This window comes from Oratosquilla oratoria, chromosome 26 (assembly GCF_046742065.1).
Source record: "Oratosquilla oratoria isolate Oo_2021 chromosome 26, ASM4674206v1, whole genome shotgun sequence".
Classification (NCBI taxonomy): Eukaryota; Metazoa; Arthropoda; class Malacostraca; order Stomatopoda; family Squillidae; genus Oratosquilla; species Oratosquilla oratoria.
Window position 1 is genome coordinate 21050522 of NC_134802.1, and position 18523 is coordinate 21069044.

Here is an 18523-nt window from a genome sequence, read left to right on the forward strand (position 1 = left end):
TGATTCCATTCTTATGCGGCAGTAGGTGAGTTGGGAGATGCATCCAGTTGTATGGGCCTTAGAAACTTCATAGGGTCAGATGCAGCCAAATTTGGTCAGATAAATTGTGATATTCTTTAAGAATACCAAGAACCTTTCTTTAGGGTTAATTTGACCAAATTACATAAACACTGAAAAAAAATGCAGTATAAGAATTTATACCCATTTCAACTAGGTTAACAAATACAAATAGTTTTATAAAACCCAGATCACCACATACATCTACAACGCGTGTTTTTTTAAGTAAGTACCGTTTTGAAATAGAAATGGAACAAGTAGACTTTTCTTAACAATTTCATTTTTACATGAAAGCCTGTACTGTAATCTACTTTTCAACATAATTACTGAATCATCTGACCGTGTTTAAGTTTGCGAGTATTTGAAATGCCTCTTCCGATTGAGAATGCCGCCGACTGTGAAATACGCACTGTAATTCATTTTGTTACTGCTAAAGGCATGAAAATGGTTGAAATTCGTCAGATCAGTGAAGTGTATGGAGAAAACATCAAGTGATGGGATTGTATGTAAATGGGTGAGAGCTTTTAAAGATGGCCGTACAAATGTGCATGATGAGGAACGAAGTGGACGACCTTCACTCATTAATTATTGATGGTTTGGCACATATTTGTATGTCCATCTCTAAAAGCTTTTGCCCATTTCTGCACCATCCCATCACTCGTAATGTTTTCTCCATACACTTCCCTGATCTGACAATGAATTTCAGCCGATTTCACGCCTTTAGCAGTAAGGAAATGAATCACAATGCGTATTTTACAGTCGGCGGCATTCTCAAATACTCGCAAACAAACTTAAACACAGTCAGATGATTCTGTGATTATGTTGAAAAGTAGATTACAGTACAGGCTTTCATGTAAAAATAAGTTAGGAAAAGTACTTGTTTCATTTTTTTCAAAACGGTACTTGCTTAAAAAACACCCTTTGTATATGGAAAAGTGTGTGGTCTTTCATAATTTACTTCCCTGACTTCCCATCTTTAGTCAGATCTTTTATCAATGCACTCTATCCCCTTTAGTGAACTGAACAATGAAATTGTCACCTCTTTCTCTTCGATCTTTCAAAGTTAGTAGACCTAGTACTTTTAGTCTTTCCTTGTAGGCTGGGGACCAGTTTGGTTGTTGCCCTTTGTATTTTCTCAATCTTGTATCCTTCACTCGGTGTGGAGACCATACTACTGATGCATAGTCCAGTCTTGAATGTATCAGGGTTTAGTTCTCTCTCTCTCCTCTCTTTCTCTCCTCTCTCTTTCTCTCCTCTCTCTATTTCTCTCCTCTCCTCTTTCTCTCCTCTCCTCTTTCTCTCCTCTCCTCTTTCTCTCCTCTCCTCTTTCTCTCCTCTCTCTCTTTCTCTCCTCTCTTTCTCTCCTCTCTCTTTCTCTCCTCTCTCTTTCTCTCCTCTCTTTCTCTCCTCTTTCTCTCCTCTCCTCACTTTCTCTCCTCTCTCTTTCTCTCCTCTCTCTTTCTCTCTCTCCTCTCTCTCTTTCTCTCCTCTCTCTCTCCTCTCTCCTCTCTCTCTCCCCTCTCTCTTTCTCTCCTCTCTCTCTTTCTCTCCTCACTCTTTCTCTCCTCTTTCTCTCCTTTCTTTCTCTTTCTCTTTCTCTCTTTCTTTCTCTCTTTCCTCTCTCTCTCTCTCTCTCTCCCTCTCTCTTTCACTCTCTCTCTCTCTCTTTCTCTCTCTCCCCTCTCTCTTTCTCTCCTCTTTCTTTTTTCTCTCTCCTCTCTTTTTTCTCTTTTCTCTCTCTCCTCTTTCTCTTTCTCTCCTCTCTGTATCTCTCTCTCTCTCCCTCTCTCTCTCTCCTCTCTCCTCTCTCTCTCTCTCTCCTCTCTCTCTCTCTCTCCTCTCTCTCCTCTCTCTCTCTCTCTCCTCTCTCTCCTCTCTCTCTCTCTCATATCTTCACCCATAAAATGGAATGCCACTTTAATCTTCTGCAGTAGTCCATACATCTCTCCCACAACCCTGCTGATGTGTGTCAGGTGATAGGTTCTCTTTCATCAACATTTCTGAGTCTTTCTCCTCTTTTGCTTTTGTAATGTGTTCACTTCTCAAGGAATAGTTTAAGGATGGCCTTTTGCTGCTCTTGCCCATTTCCAGTACTTTGCATTGTTTGGTATTGAACTTAATTTTCCATTCTTGGCTTCATGCAAAAATGGTATCTAGATCTTTTTGTAGTATTCTACAGTCCTCATCTTTCACTCTTATGATTTTTTAATCATCTACAAACATGTTGGCATAGCTTATTGTTCCCTCAATCATATCATAAACATAGACAAGAAACATAATTGGTGGAAACGCCAAAGCTTGTGGAACTCTGCCCGTTACTGCTCTCCAAGCTTGACATCTTGTCCTTCGCCACTGTCCTTGTGCATATTTCTTTCAAACGGTCTTCAATACATTGTAATGATTTGCCTCTCGGTCCTCCTACGTGCTCAGATTTCCATACAAGTCCAACTGTGAGATACTTTATCAAGTGCCTTCTCTAGGTCCAGGTACATGCAGTCCACCCACACTCCTCTGTCTTGTGGCACATCAATCACTATAAAAGCTTAAAAAGGTTCAACTGACATGACCTTCCAGATCTGTAGCCAAACTGACCAACTGTCAGAATTTTCATCTTTTTAAGATATTTGGTTCATCGATCTTCCACAATCCTTTTATGAACATAATTTCACTATTGTGCTGGTTAGTGATACTGGCCTATAGTTTAGAGGTATTTCCTTGTTTCCACCTTTGTGAATTAGCACCTCATTTGCCCTTTTCCAATCAAGTGGCACAATGCCATCTTTCAATGAACATGTAATGAGACTGTGGATCTTGACCACTAGTTGTTCCCTATGTTCTTTAAGGGAGTGTCGCATCACTTTATAGAGTAGGTGATTTTTGTGTGTGTTTAATAAATATGGGTATCGATACCCCTTACATTAGTGTGTAATTCCTCAGGGTATTGTGTTCCTCCCATGTATATATAAGGCATAGTGAATATTTAATGAAGACTTTGTAAGTGTTATCAAAGATTTAGTTAATCTTAGCATTGAAAAAAATACTTTTTCATTCTCTGAGAAAAGAGCGATTGTTAAGCCGATAGTGAAGGATAGTCTTAATAGCCAATCCTTAAATTCCTACCGGCCCGTCTCAAATCTGACATTCCTGTCAAAAATTATTGAAAATATTATCCTCGAACAACTGAACACTCGCCTTGAATTAGTACATGCTCTTCCTGAAAGTCAATCTGCCTACTGTAAACTACATTATACGGAAACAGCTTGGTATGAAATGAAAGCTTAGAGTGTGGGGAACAAATCTTATTTAATACATTATTTCAAACTAATACCTCTGATATTTTAATAATTTGTTTCTGAATAATTAAAAAATGCTGCAAAATTCAGGTTTCATAAATAAATGAAAAAATAAATAAAATTATTTATACTGTAGAAAATAAAGAGCATGATGTTTACTTTCAAATGAAACAAAAATTACAAAAATGCATAAAGAACCGAAGATATTACAACAGAAAGAACAAAAACTTAAACTTTACAGGACGGGTGATTTAAATTTTCGCGACCATTTGTTTGATGGTTGTGATGTATAACAAATCTCCAATTTCCTCTTCTTTGCTGATAAGGTGTGAGGTGAGTGGTGTGGTGTGGGTGGAGGAGGTGTATAGAGGACGTGGCTAGTAAAAGCTTGCGGAGTGCTGGGCGCAACTTTGCTGCTTTTCTCCTTTCTTTTTCCTTCTTGTTTCTATTTGTCACTCATGGGCCTTCTCTAAATTCTGCCATTTCACTCTCTTGTTTCTTTTTAATTTTCCCATGATCACAGCAACAATACAGGGCGAGGAATCAAAATTGTTGTGTACGGTGAGAGCGCCAGGAGCGACATCGCCTTCCTTTGACCTTTCAAGAGTACTGGTGCCCTGTCCACTGTCTTTGTGGGGTATGCTGGTGGGAGGAATTGCCAAATATCTCCATAAACTCAATTCTGTAGCAAAAAACGAAATGGCTATAGAAATGTTGACGCTATTTCAATATACAGAATACTTTTTTTATGCAATGGGGTTGCCAGAGGTTGCCAATATTTTATCTGTAAAACTTTGTATGAGTATTGCCACCATCATAGAGGTTCTTTTGAAATGTTTACCTAAAATTCGCTCGTGTACCAGAATTTTTCGAAATATCGCTGGCAACGCACCATCAAGTATCCAGTTTGAGATCCTGTCAGGTCCTGAGGCTTTTATTACATCCAATGATCCCAGGAGGTTGAGCATTTCCCTCACTTCTACATTCATATCTGCTCCTTTTTTAACACCCATTGGAAACCTTCATTCATTATTTCTGCCTAAGCTGAGGCCTCTTCAAAGACCTCACCATCTGCTATTAACCTGGTGATTTTTTTCAGTGTCTCAATTTACCATTCATGAACCTGTAAAACCGTTTTGGTTTAACTTTGCATTTATATACGACACCTCTTTCATAATTGCTTTCTTCCTCCTGCAAATTCTGGTATAATCGTTCCTAGCTTGTTTGTAAGCTTTTATTTTATTGCTTTCCTTTCCCCATTTTCCTTAAGCCACATCCCTGGCCTTTTTTTGCAATCTCACTTTTTGTTAAACCAAAAATCATGTTTTTGTTTTCTCCTTTCTCTAGTCTTTGACAGATGTTTGTTCACTCCTAGGTTGTAAATGTCAAATGTTTCCCATTTCCTCCTTATTCTTGTCGTATTCATTAATTCTTCCCAGTTTTTCTTCAAAGAATTTTCTCAACCCCTCTCCCTATCATCTGTCTTCTCCCTTCCTTCCACAACAGACATTACCCTCTTTCCCAATGCCCCTTTTATCCCATCCATCCATCTCGTCCTTCGTCACCCCCTCATATTCACTCCTTCCACTTCTGCCTTCCACACCTCTTTTATTAATCTTCACTCTTTCCATGTGCCCAAACCATCCCAATACTCTTCCATTAACCCTATCTCCCAACTCCCTTTTCACCTCTGCTATCCTCCTCGTTGTTTCTCACTCTATCCAGCTTAGTAAACCCTACCATCATACTCGGGCATTTTATCTCTCATTTAAATGCTTTCTCTTTTCCTCTTATGTTCTATGTTTCTGCCCCATACAGTGCTGTTGGCACAATCACTCCTACGTACAATCTCTTATTAGCATCCATTCCCAAATATTTATATCTTGTTACACCATAATTTCCCAAGGAATTTACTTCCTTCTCTCCACCTACATTCTATCTTCATTCTTCCCTTTCCCACCACATTAGCACCAAAGTATCTAAAGCTATCCATTTCCTCTAGTCTCTCTCCCTAAATACCCTTCCAAATTATTGCCATCCTTTCCCCTTGTACATCTCATCACCTTGCACCCACATTTATCTTCAGCTTCCTTCTTTTGCACACCTTCCCAAACTCCATTTCTAACTTCCTTAATCCCTCCTCTGATCCTGTTACAAGCACAGTGTTGTCAGCAAATGACCAACTGGCTTATCTTACATTTTTCTCCATTTTCTTTAACTATCTCCAATCCCTGGCCCATTACCCCTACATGTACCTCTCGCATCAACCCATCCATGATAAATTGAACAGCCAAGGCCACATCCCTGGCAGTCCCTTCTTTACCTCAAACAACTCACACTCTCCATTTCTAATTCTAACACAGGCTCCACTCCTCTTGATTGCTCTTAACAGCTTTCATACTATCCCATATATCAGCAATACCTCCCATAGTGCCTCCCTCTCTGTCCTTTCATAAGCCTTTTCCAAATCTATAGACTTAAAAAAACATCCTTACCTTTTCCTAAAGCTTTCTCACATACGTCTTACCACAAAAATCCACAACCCCTATCTGTTCTAAACCCAACTGTTCCACACCAATTACTCCCTCTGTTCCTTTCCTAATCTCCTCAATCAAAACCCTCCCATAAGCCTTTCCAATTACACTCTACAAACTGATCCCTCTGAAACTACTACACTCGCACTTGTCTCCTTTTCCCTTGTAAAGCGGAACTGTATATGCACTCTTTCAGTCCTCTGGCACTCATTCCTTATTTAGACAAACATTAAAAAACCTCACCATCCAGTCCATCACTGTACCTCCCTTTTTTGACACCCATGTGACCCAGGTGCCTTACTTGCTCTCATCATCATTATAACTGCTTTCACCTCATCTTTTTTTATTTCTTGTTCATTTTCCTCATTCACCACCGTCATGCTCTTAGCGTTTCCCACTGCAACCACCTATCCCTCACTATGCTTCTTCACATTTAGCAACTCCCTAAAATACTCTGCCCATCCTCTTACTGCCATCTCCTCCATTATCATCTCTCCATCTGCACAATTTACCTTTCTCTACTTGATTCGCCCTTCTTCTTGCCATAATTTCCTTCCAAAATGCCTTTTTATTACTTAAAATGTTGTCACACTAACCCATTTCACATTTGCTGCCCTCTTTGCCTCCTTTATCATATGCTTTACTTCTCTTCTATTTGTACCTCTCGTATGATTCTCTTGTCCCGTAATTGGTAGACAACATAAAAATTATGTTCCAAGTTTTATGGAAATCCACTGAAAATGGAGAATTGCATCTTGGCATCTCTTAATTTTCTTACGTCTTGGTAACTAATAGAAACTGATCTGTTGATTTTACCTCTTCTGTTGTTGCAATGAGGAAAGGATTATTGCATCTTGGAAGTGAACACTGGCCTTTTAAAGAAATTTTAGCTCCACTTTTTTAATGTTTTTAATTCATATTATCTTGCCAGCTTGCCCCATTTTCCATTTGCACTCATGTTTTAAATGCCTCTTAATTAAATTTACCATACCAGGGTTTTGATTGTGATATAAATGTTTTGTCCTACATTTATATCACCTTAAAATTTTGTAGTGGTGCCTTATGTCAAAGATGTTGCAGCACCATAAATGACAAATTAATTACCGGTAATCAAATCGACCTTGGGAAGAAAACTCGTTTCAAAAGCAAAAAAGGAGAATGATTTGGGATTCTTGATAAGACAACTTGTCACCTGACAGACATATCAGTAGGATTGTGGGAGATGTATGGACTGCTGCAGAAGATTAAAGTGTCTTCTTCATTATGAAGAGATAATGAGAAAGCTAAGGTGCAGTTCACACGATGTTTCAGCATTTCAACACTAAGTTCCCATTTTCTCAGCAGTTTTTCCCTGCTTTGCTCACATGAAAGGTGGTTCACATGTCCCCAGACAAATAGATAAATGAAATAGTCGGAGAAACTTACAAGTTAAGATCAATAAAGGTGGCTTTCAATTACTTGGATGAAGAATTTGTAAAGAAAATACTAGTCACACTGATAAGACCAAGACTGGAGTACACAGCAACACTATGGACACTCGGTACAAAAAAAGTATGGTATATGGTTTAATGCCACAAACTCCTCTCAGGAGGAAGGCTAGGATGGTGCCCCCTTTCCCTTCCTCTTCTCTCCCTCTTCCCTTCCTCTTCTCTCCCTCTTCCCTTCCTCTTCTCTTTCCTTTCCCCTTCCTCTTCTCTTCCCTTTCCCCTTCCTCTTCTCTTCCCCTTCCTCTTCTCTTCCCTTTCCCCTTCCTCTTCTCTTCCCCTTCCTCTTCTCTTCCCTTTCCCCTTCCTCTTTCCCTCCCTCTTCTCTTCCCTTTCCCTCCCTCTTATCTTCCCTTTCCCTCCCTCTTATCTTCCCTTTCCCTCCCTCTTATCTTCCCTTTCCCTCCCTCTTATCTTCCCTTTCCCTCCCTCTTATCTTCCCTTTCCCTCCCTCTTATCTTCCCTTTCCCTCCCTCTTATCTTCCCTTTCCCTCCCTCTTATCTTCCCTTCCCTCCCTCTTATCTTCCCTTTCCCTCCCTCTTATCTTCCCTTTCCCTCCCTCTTATCTTCCCTTTCCCTCCCTCTTATCTTCCCTTTCCCTCCCTCTTATCTTCCCTTTCCCTCCCTCTTCTCTTCCCTTTCCCCTCTTCTCTTCCCTTTCCCCTCCCTCTTCTCTTCCCTTTCCCCTCCCTCTTCCCTTCCCTTTCCCCTCCCTCTTCTCTTCCCTTTCCCCTCCCTCTTCTCTTCCCTTTCTCGTCTCTCCCCCTTCCCTTCCTCTTCTCTTCCCTTTCCCCCTTCCTCATCCCCTTCCCCTTCCTCATCCCCTTCCCCTTCCTCATCCCCTTCCCCTCCCCTTTCCTCTTCTCACCCTTTTCCCCTTCCCCTTCTCTCCCCTTCTCTCCATTTTCTCCTTCCCCTTCCCCTTCTCTCCCCTTTCTCCTTCCTCTTCTCTCCCATTTCCCCTTCCCCTTCTCTCCCATTTCCCCTTCCCCTTCTCTCCCCCTTCCCCTTCCCCTTCTCTCCCCCTTCCCCTTCTCTCCCCCCCTTCCCCTTCTCTCCCCCCCTTCCCCTTCTCTCCCCCCCTTCCCCTTCCCTCCCCCCCTTCCCCTTCCCCTTCTCTCCCCCCTTCCCCTTCTCTCCCCCCTTCCCCTTCTCCCCCCTTCCCCTTCTCCCCCCTTCCCCTTCTCCCCCCTTCCCCTTCTCCCCCCTTCCCCTTCTCTCCCCCCTTCCCCTTCTCTCCCTCCCCCCCTTCCCCTTCCCTCTCCCCCCATCCCCTTCTCTCCCCCCCCTCCCCATTCTCTCCCCCCCCCTCCCCTTCTCTCCCCCCCTTCCCCCTCTCTCCCCCCCCTTCCCCTTCTCTCCCCCCCTTCCCCTTCTCTCCCCCCCCTTCCCCTTCTCTCCCCCTCCTCTCCTCCCTTCCCCTTCTCTCCCCCTCCTCCCCTCCCTTCCCCTTCTCTCCCCCTCCTCTCCCTTCCCCTTCTCTCCCCCTCCTCTCCCTTCCCCTTCCCCTTCTCTCCCCTCCTCTCCCTTCCCCTTCCCCTTCTCTCCCCCCCTTCCCCTTCTCTCCCCCCCTTCCCCTTCTCTCCCCCCCTTCCCCTTCTCTCCCCCCCTTCCCCTTCTCTCCCCCCTTCCCCTTCTCTCCCCCCTTCCCCTTCTCTCCCCCCTTCCCCTTCTCTCCCCCCCTTCCCCTTCCCCCCCCCTTGCCCTTCTCTTCCCCTTCTCTCCCCCCCTTCCCCTTCTCTTCCCCTTCTCTCCCCCCCCCTTCCCCTTCTCTCCCCCCCTTCCCCTTCTCTCCCCCCCTTCCCCTTCTCTCCCCCCCCTTCCCCTTCTCTCCCCCCCTTCCCCTTCTCTCCCCCCTTCCCCTTCTCTCCCCCCTTCCCCTTCTCTCCCCCCTTCCCCTTCTCTCCCCCCCTTCCCCTTCTCTCCCCCCCTTCCCCTTCTCTCCCCCCCTTCCCCTTCTCTCCCCCCCTTCCCCTTCTCTCCCCCCCTTCCCCTTCTCTCCCCCCCTTCCCCTTCTCTCCCCCCTTCCCCTTCTCTCTCCCCCCCCCCCCTTCCCCCTTCTCCCCCCCTTCCCCTTCTCTCCCCCCCTTCCCCTTCTCTCCCCCCTTCCCCTTCTCTCCCCCCCTTCCCCTTCTCACTCCCCCCCCTTCCCCTTTCCCCCCCTTCCCCTTCTCCCCCCCCCCCTTCCCCTTTTCCCCCCTTCCCCTTCTCCCCCCCCCATTCCCTTCTCTCGCCCCCTTCCCCTTCTCTCTCCCCCTTCCCCTTCTCTCTCCCCCTTCCCCTTCTCTCTCCCCCTTCCCTCCCCCTTCCCCTTCTCTCTCCCCCTTCCCTCCCCCTTCCCCTTCTCTCTCCCCCTTCCCTCCCCCTTCCCCTTCTCTCTCCCCCTTCCCTTCCCCTTCTCTCTCCCCCTTCCCTTCCCCTTCTCTCTCCCCCTTCCCCTCCCCTTCTCTCTCCCCCTTCCCCTCCCCGTCTCTCTCCCCATACCCCTCTCCCCTTCCCTCTCCCCCTTCCCTTCCCCTTCTCTCTCCCCCTTCCCTTCCCCTTCTCTCTCCCCCTTCCCTTCCCCTCCCCCTTCCCTTCCCTTCCCCTTTCCCTTCTCTCCCCCTTTCCCTTCTCCCCCCTTCCCCCCCTTTCCCTTCCCCCTTCTCCCCCTTCCCCTTCTCCCCCTTCCCCCCCTTCCCCCCCTTCCCCTTCTTCCCCTTCCCCTTCCCCCCCTTCCCCTTCTTCCCCTTCCCCTTCTCCCCCTTCCCCCCCTTCCCCTTCCGTTTCTTCCTCTTCTCTTCTCCCCCTTCCTCTTCTCCCCTTCCCTCCCCTCCCCCTTCCTCTTCTCTTTTCCCCTTCCCTCCCCTCCCCCTTCCTCTTCTCCCCTTCCCTCCCCTCCCCCTTCCTCTTCTCTTTTCCCCTTCCCTCCCCTCCCCCTTCCTCTTCTCTTTTCCCCTTCCCTCCCCTCCCCCTTCCTCTTCTCCCCTTCCCTCCCCTCCCCCTTCCCTCCCCCCCCCGTTCCTCTTCTCTTCCTCCCTTCCCTCCCCTCCCCCTTCCTCTTCTCTTCTCCCCTTCCCTCCCCTCCCCTTCCTCTTCCCTCTCCTTCCCCCTTCCTCTTCCCTCTCCTTCCCCCTTCCTCTTCCCTCTCCTTCCCCCTTCCTCTTCCCTCTCCTTCCCCCTTCCTCTTCCCTCTCCTTCCCCCTTCCTCTTCCCTCTCCTTCCCCCTTCCTCTTCTCTTCTCCCCCTTCCTCTTCCCCTTCCTCTTCCCTCCCCTTCCTCTTCCCCCTTCCTCTTCCCTCCCCTTCCTCTTCCCTCCCCTTCCTCTTCCCTCCCCTTCCCCTTCCCTCCCCTTCCCCTTCTCCCCTTCCTCTTCTCCCCTTCCTCTTCTCCCCTTCCCCTTCCCCTTCCTCTTCCTTCCCCTTCCTCTTCCTTCCTCTTCCTTCCTCTTCCCTCCCCTTCCTCTTCCCTCCCCTTCCTCTTCCCTCCCCTTCCTCTTCCCTCCCCTTCCTCTTCCCTCCCCTTCCTCTTCCCTCCCCTTCCTCTTCCCTCCCCTTCCTCTTCCCTCCCCTTCCTCTTCCTTCCCCTTCCTCTTCCTTCCCCTTCCTCTTCCTTCCCCTTCCTTCCTCTTCCTCTTCCTTCCTCTTCCTTCCCCTTCCTCTTCCTTCCTCTTCCCCTTCCTTCCTCTTCCCCTTCCTTCCTCTTCCCCTTCCTTCCTCTTCCTTCCTCTTCCTTCCTCTTCCCCTTCCTCTTCCTTCCTCTTCCCCTTCCTCTTCCCATTCCTTCCTTCCCATTCCTTCCCCTTCCTCTTCCTTCCCCTTCCTCTTCCTTCCCCTTCCTCTTCCTTCCTCTTCCTTCCCCTTCCTCTTCCCTCCCCTTCCTCTTCCCTCCCCTTCCTCTTCCCTCCTCTTCCTCTTCCCTCCTCTTCCTCTCCTCTTCCTCTCCTCTTCCTCTCCTCTTCCTCTCCTCTCCTCCTCCATCTCTACCTCTTCTCCATGTCTCCTTTTCATCCCGCTCTGCCCTCTTCTCCCCCCTCTCCCTCTTCTCCCTGCTCTCCCCCTTCTCCCTGCTCTCCCTCTTCTCCCTGCTCTCCCTCTTCTCCCTGCTCTCCCTCTTCTCCCTGCTCTCCCTCTTCTCCCTGCTCTCCCCCTTCTCCCTGCTCTCCCCCTTCTCCCTCTTCTCCCTCTTCTCCCTGCTCTCCCTCTTCTCCCCCTCTTCCTCTTCTCCCCACTCCCTCTTCTCCCCACTCCCTATTCTCCCCACTCCCTATTCTCCCCACTCTCCCTTCCCCCCTCCCTCCTCTCCCCCTCTCCATTTCTCCCCACTATCCCTCTTCCCCCCTCTCCCTCTTCCCCCCTCTCCCTCTTCCCCCCTCTCCCTCTTCCCCCCTCTCCCTCTTCCCCCCTCTCCCTCTTCTCCCCACTCTCCCTCTTCTCCCCACTCTCCCTCTTCTCCCCCCTCTCCCTCTTCTCCCCCCTCTCCCTCTTCTCCCCCCTCTCCCTCTTCTCCCCCCTCTCCCTCTTCTCCCCCCTCTCCCTCTTCTCCCCCCTCTCCCTCTTCTCCCCCCTCTCCCTCGTCTCCCTCTTCTCCCCCTTCTCCCTCTTCCCTCCCCTCTCCCCATTCTCCCACTTCCCTCTCCTCCCCCCTTCTCCCTCTTCTCCCTTCCCTTCCCCCCCTCCCCCTCCCCCCCCTCCCTCCTTCTCCCCCCTCCCTCTCCCCCCCCCTTCCTCTTCTCCCCCCTCCCTCTCCCCCCTCACTCTCCCCCCCTCCCTCTTCTCCCCCTCTCCCTCTTCTCCCCCCTCCTCCCTCTCCCCCCTCTCCCTCTTCTCCCCCTCATCTCCCCCTCTCCCTCTCCCCCTCTCCCTCTTCTCCCCCTCTCCTTTTGTCCCTCTCCCTCTTCTCCCCCTCTCCCTCTTCTCCCCCTCTCCCTCTTCTCCCCCTCTCCCTCTTCTCCCCCTCTCCCTCTTCTCCCCCTCTCCCTCTTCTCCCCCCTCTCCCTCTTCTCCCCCCTCTCCCTCTTCTCCCCCCTCTCCCTCTTCTCCCCTCCCCCCTCTCCCTCTTCTCCCCCCTCTCCCTCTCCTCCCCCCTCTCCCTCTTCTCCCCCCTCTCCCTCTTCTCCCCCCTCTCCCTCTTCTCCCTCTCCCTCTTCTCCCCCTCTCCCTCTTCTCCCCCTCTGCCTCTTCTCCCCCTCTCCCTCTTCTCCCCCCTCTCTCCTTTTCTCCCCCCTCTCTCCTTTTCTCCCCCCTCTCTCCTTTTCTCCCCCCTCTCTCCTTTTCTCCCCCCTCTCTCCTCTCCCTCTCTCTCCCTCTTCTCCCCCTCTTCCTCGTCTCCCTCTTCTCCCCCTCTTCCTCGTCTCCCCACTCCCTATTCTCCCCACTCTCCCTTCCCCCCTCCCTCCTCTCCCCCTCTCCTCTCCCCCTCTCCATTTCTCCCCACTCTCCCTTTCTCCCCACTCTCCCTCTTCTCCCCACTCTCCCTCTTCCCCCCCTCTCCCTCTTCTCCCCACTCTCCCTCTTCTCCCCACTCTCCCTCTTCTCCCCACTCTCCCTCTTCTCCCCACTCTCCCTCTTCTCCCCACTCTCCCTCTTCTCCCCCACTCCCTCTTCTCCCCCCTCGCCCTCTTCTCCCCACTCTCCCTCTTCTCCCCCCCCCCCCTCTCCCTCTTCTCCCCCCCTCTCCCTCCTCTCCCCCTTCTCCCTCTTCTCCCCCTTCTCCCTCTTCTCCCCCTTCTCCCTCTTCTCCCTGCTCTCCCCCTTCTCCCTCTTCTCCCTGCTCTCCCCCTTCTCCCTCTTCTCCCTGCTCTCCCCCTTCTCCCTCTTCTCCCTCTTCCCTCCTCCCTCTTCCCCCCCTCCCTCTCCCCCCCTCCCTCTCCCCCCCCCTCCCTCTTCTCCCCCCTCCTCTCCCCCCCCTTCCTCTTCTCCCCCCTCCCTCTCCCCCCTCACTCCCCCCCTCCCTCTTCTCCCCCTCTCCCTCCCCCTTCCCTCTTCTCCCCCTCTCCCTCTCCCCCTCCCCCTTCTCCCTTTCTCTCCCCTCCCTCTCCCCCCTCTCCCTCTTCCCCCCCTCTCCCCCTTCCCTCCCTCTCCCCCCTCCCTCCCTCTCCCTCTTCCTTTCCCTCCCCCTCCCTTCCCCCTCTCCCTCTCTCTCCCCCCCTCCCTCTCCTCCCCACCCTCTCCCTCTTCTCCTCCCTCTCCCTCTTCTCCCCCCTCCCTATCCCTCTCTCCCCCCTCTCCCTCTTCTCCTCCCTCTCCCTCTTCTCCTCCCTCTCCCTCTCTTTCCCCTCCCTCTTCTCCCTAGTCTCCCTTCTCTCTTCCCTCTTTCTTTTCTAATTCCTCTCCCTCTTCTCCTCCCTCTCCCTCTTCTTCTCCCTCTCCCTCTTCGCCCCACCCTCTCCCTCTTCGCCCCACCCTCTCCCTCTTCGCCCCACCCTCTCCCTCTTCGCCCCACCCTCTCCCTCTTCGCCCCACCCTCTCCCTCTTCACCCCACCCTCTCCCTCTTCTCCCCACCCTCCCTCTTCTCCCCCCTCTCCCTCTTCTCCCCCTCTCCCTCTTCCTCCCCTCTCCCACCTCTCCCTCTTCTCCCCCCTCTCCCTCTTCTCCCCCCTCTCCCTCTTCTCCCCCCTCTCCCTCTTCTCCCCCCTCTCCCTCTTCTCCCCCCTCTCCCTCGTCTCCTCCCTTCTCCCTCGTCTCCTCCCTTCTCCCTCTTTCCCACCATCCCTCGTCTCCTCCCTTCTCCCTTCCCTTCTCCCTCCCTTCCCTCTCCCTGTGTCCCTCTTGTCCTTCCCTCTCCCTGTGTCCCTCTTGTCCTTCCCTCTCCCTGTGTCCCTCTTGTCCTTCCCTCTCCCTGTGTCCCTCTTGTCCTTCCCTCTCCTTGTTTTCTTCCCCGCTACTTCTCTTCCACCCTTCTTCTCCCCACCCCCACCTCTTGTCATCCCCTTTACCCCTTGCCCTCCCCTCTACCTCTTTACCGCTTCCCCTCCCCTCTACCTCTTTACCGCTTCCCCTCCCCTCTACCACATGTCCTCCCCTTGACGTCGTGTCCTCGCTACCTCTTCTCGCCTCCTCTCCAGCTTCTCTCCCTCTTCTCCCTGCTTCCCTATTCTCCCACATGCCTTTTCTTTTCTTCCTCTCTTTTTGTGTCAAAATGGTTGGGGGAGGAATAAAAGAATAGGGTAAGCTGATAGAGGTATCGCAGGCCCACTTGAATGCCAGTTTCTAGAAGTCTTGACAGGTTTTTTATGATTAGCTTAAAATATAGGTTGAGAGATGGTGCTCTCAAACATCTGTCTCCCAGGATCATTAAGATGGACTTGTCATTGACTCCTGTCAAGTTCAGTATTAAGCTTTCTTGGGTGGTCTTGGATTGTGGTAAGAAAATTAGAATTCAACATAAGTGAATGTATTGCTGAAAATTTACAGGATTTTTTTTTAGTATAATTTTGTGTATATATGTGTATATAATATTTTTTTTTTTTTTTTTTCTTGCAGAATGACTTGAATGACCTTTTTGGCAATTTCGGTTTGTCCAATGAAGGTCAGGGAATAGAGGACAACAGAGAAACATTTTTAAAAATAAATTCTTTTTTGAATAATTCTCTTGATCTGCGTAACATTGCTGGAGATGTCCACAGTTCAAAGAATGTCTTAGGTAATGTTGTCATTTCACAATTTGTGTATTATCACTACATTGTAAAAGTAACTTTTTCCTAGATTTGCATATTTTGTTCTGGTCTATGTTGGCTCTAAAATTTCTAAATTTGGATGAAAGGGCATGTTCAGGTGTCTGCCCATCTGTGGAAAGAAGGGCTTAATCAGTTCATTGCTCAGGATATCTTTATGGAGACATTTGGCTCAAAGTGATGTGGCTAAACCAAGTTAGCTCACAGATTACTAGACACAAAATTGTTTAGTTTGGAGTGATTGTAGGGCAGTATAAGATGTATGTTTGTTACTGTTCTGATATCCTGGCTTCCTTCATCCATTCCAATAACTTCTGTAGTTATGGTGTTGTGAAGTTATTGTTAGGTCAGCTGCATGTGTTAGAAATTTGTGGTATGGGGTTGAGTAGGGAGATAATAATAATAGGTACCTCTAGTTTTCACTGACAGGAAATTTGCAGTCCCACAGTGGCTGCCAATTTTCAACTGTTGTATTAGTGTGGGCTAGTGCCCTGGAAAAAAGAGAGAGAGAGGAGGGTGAGGGTGAGGGGAGTAGTTGCTATTTCTCAGCTCTCCTCCTGTTGAAAGAGGAAACTGTTAAGCTGAAAGAAATTTATCCCAGGTCTGATCTGAAAATTATATCCATAGGACCATGCCCCCATATGGAGGTAAGAGGTAATTGAGTTTTAAAAATGGGCAGCAGGGATCACTTTCATCCTCTTTACTGGTCATAGGAGGGGAGGTGTTATGCGAGAAGGTTTAGCAGTATTGGTAATAGTATTGTCTCATTAAGGATGTCATTGTAGTATTGGTTTCTTAAAGTTGGTTCCAAGATGTACTACATTCATTGTCAACAGTTCCTTGCATAATTTATGTTTATCATTTTTGACTGTCAAATGTGCCAAATGCTTTATAACTTATCACCATTATTGTAGGGTTAGACCAAAATTACAAATTACATTGTGAAAAGTCAAATATACTACACTATATGGAAGATTGGCAGCAAATTTATGGAGAGGTAATAACTTTGAAATAATTTTAAAGTGAGCAGTGCCTGTTTTGGTTGCAGATATGAATGGTGGGGACAACACTTGCTATTATGGTCGGGACTCTATCGGATTACCAAGAAAATCAAGTGTAAGGCTGCTTAATTTATTCAAGTTCTGATAACTTGTAGACCTAGTCTTTTCATTTTATGATTTAGTCTAATGAAATATAGCATTTTATATACTAATTGTAGTCATGAGTATTCTCAGTAAAAGATTTCTGTAATTTTCAGTTAGGGTGTGCTGACCCCAGTGTTCCACTTGGCCGAATTCTAGCAAAGAGCTTCAGTTACAGTTCTGATAGTTCTTGCTCTCCACAACCTATGTCTTCAAGTGGACATTCTCCAGTAAGTGTGTCCATAACCATATGTGTTGGGAATGTACCTCCTTCCCTGTATACTACAGTTAGGTAAATACTCAGGCTAGCATATTGATAAATGATTCTTAAAATATTCCAAAAACATCAGGGAGCTTGTGTCACCAACATAGAAATAGTCAGGCAGCATCACTAATACAAAATTGCAGACAAAAATAAGAGAGAGGATAAGACATGTGAATGGAGAATGGTTATAAAAAGACAAGGAATTGATGCTCAGGGATTTTTTCTTGTCTGCTCTGTATATTTGAGTGGGTGAATTGGTGGTGGACCAGCTTTTGCTGTCGGGCCTTCCTGTGTATAGATGTTTTTCCTCTGGCATGAGCAATATGGTTGGGAACAGGAATTACCCTTCACCCACAATGAGCCAAGATGGGAGTGACAGCAAATGGGTTTTTTGGAAGGATGTGGGGTGTAGTGTAGGTGCACAATTTAACTTGGCTACCCCATTTACTTTTTTTTTTTATGTATGCATACATGTGCCATGTGGGGTTATTGGCTGCATGTTATTGTAAGGTTAAAATCTGCTCAGTATACAGCTGATACTTCAGGGTCTATATGGTGTGGTGCCCCTGTAGACCAGGGGCACACATTTTGTCTGATATAGGAAATTTGTATTCATAGAGAAATTATGCTAATTTATTATAGTGTAACTGTACCTCAGTTATACTGTCCTGTACCATTTCTCTGAATATACATTTTCTATTTTGCCAAAATCTGTGGTATAAAAGAATACTGGCAGTGTTCCCACTTGAGTTGTAAAAGGAGACAAAAACCGAATGGGGATAGGACTAGGCATCCTACTCTCTGTACCCCCAAAGAGACAAAGAGGACATTCCTTAAACAAAAAACAAAAACAAAAAAATGCATAAGAGGGTCTGGGAGTTTTTCAACCAGAACCTAAGGTTTAGATGTTTTCTGTTACTGGCCTCAACAGTCCAAGCACATAGGGCAAAGGTGACTGCTTCACCCATAGCTGTGTACCTGCTGCCATAGGATCCACATCATCAGCATTCCGTATATGTGTAAAGGTTGAAATTTTTTACTTTTTCCTTTCAGATGAACAACCATAGTGTTTTTCCATTTGTTGACGAAAATTCACCACCATGTGGGTCTGCAGGATCTCGCAGTTCATTCAACTATTCTCTACCCAATGGTTCTGCAATTGGACATCAGGGATTTAGGGGTTCCTCCACCAGGTATTGTGGAATAGTGCATAGTATAGATTTGAACAGCAATAATTGTTTTAGTCATGGAAACCATTTTTTTTTATTTATTTTTAGTTTATTCTATTTAATTTTGTTTTATTATTATATATCATGTAAAATTGATCTATTAAAAATAGGAAAACTCCTAGTTACGAGGTCTGTTAGAAAAGTATCGGACTTTATTTTTTTTTGCAAAAACCTGATGGATTTGAATCAAGCGCGCTTGCATGAGCCAACCTTGAACCTTCATCTGCATGTGTGAATTTTTTCCTGCCTGTCGATAGCATCAGGTGCTGGCAAGCAGTATTTGCACGAGGTTGTTGTTGTTGTTGTTGTTGTCGTTCCCTAGACTGTCTGTCCGAGCAGTCCCGTCTCCCCAAGGAAGGCCACAGCCGAAACTGGGTTTTCCCACAAATCCTTTATAGAGTGTATGTTGTGTTGTTTGCGTGCATGATTGTGTATAATGCAGTCTTCCATTATGTGTTGTATGGTATGGGGTGAAGTGTTACATCCTGGGCAGCTGTTCACAACACGGTCGTCCAGCCTCTTCTGGTAGCTTAGAAGTGCTGGGTGGTGACCGCATCGCAGTCTGGCCAAGTGGACTCTGTCCTTTCGTGGGAGAGAGGATTCAGAAGGGTGGATATCAGGGGGTCTGGCATGCAGCAGTGTGTTGTCTTTCAGTGTGTTAATGGAGCGGTGAGTGATATGATTATGAATATGTTTCCGGAGGCTGGTATTTGGTGGTTGTGGAGGAAGAGAAGAGAGTATCTGTGCGTAATAAAGGTCTTTGGGTGTAGTTTTAATGTTTCTTGGTGTGTGTGGGTGTTCTGCTATGTAGTGTAGCGGGTGTGATGTGTTTGTGGTGGCTGCAGCAAGTGTTTGTGTGCCTC

The 18523-nt window shown here is 47.9% G+C and overlaps 1 protein-coding gene across 2 annotated transcripts in view; it reads left to right on the forward strand.

Moving 5' to 3' along the window:
• LOC143039406 (uncharacterized) overlaps window positions 1-18523 on the forward strand; it is a 63546-nt gene that overhangs the window by 6144 nt on the left and 38879 nt on the right. For both annotated transcript variants that reach the window (XM_076209385.1, XM_076209386.1), the window contains exons 2-5: window positions 14834-14993; window positions 16073-16140; window positions 16283-16396; window positions 17485-17624. In XM_076209385.1, the coding sequence (XP_076065500.1) occupies window positions 14834-14993; window positions 16073-16140; window positions 16283-16396; window positions 17485-17624 (482 nt within the window). The remainder of the gene's footprint in view (window positions 1-14833; window positions 14994-16072; window positions 16141-16282; window positions 16397-17484; window positions 17625-18523) is intronic.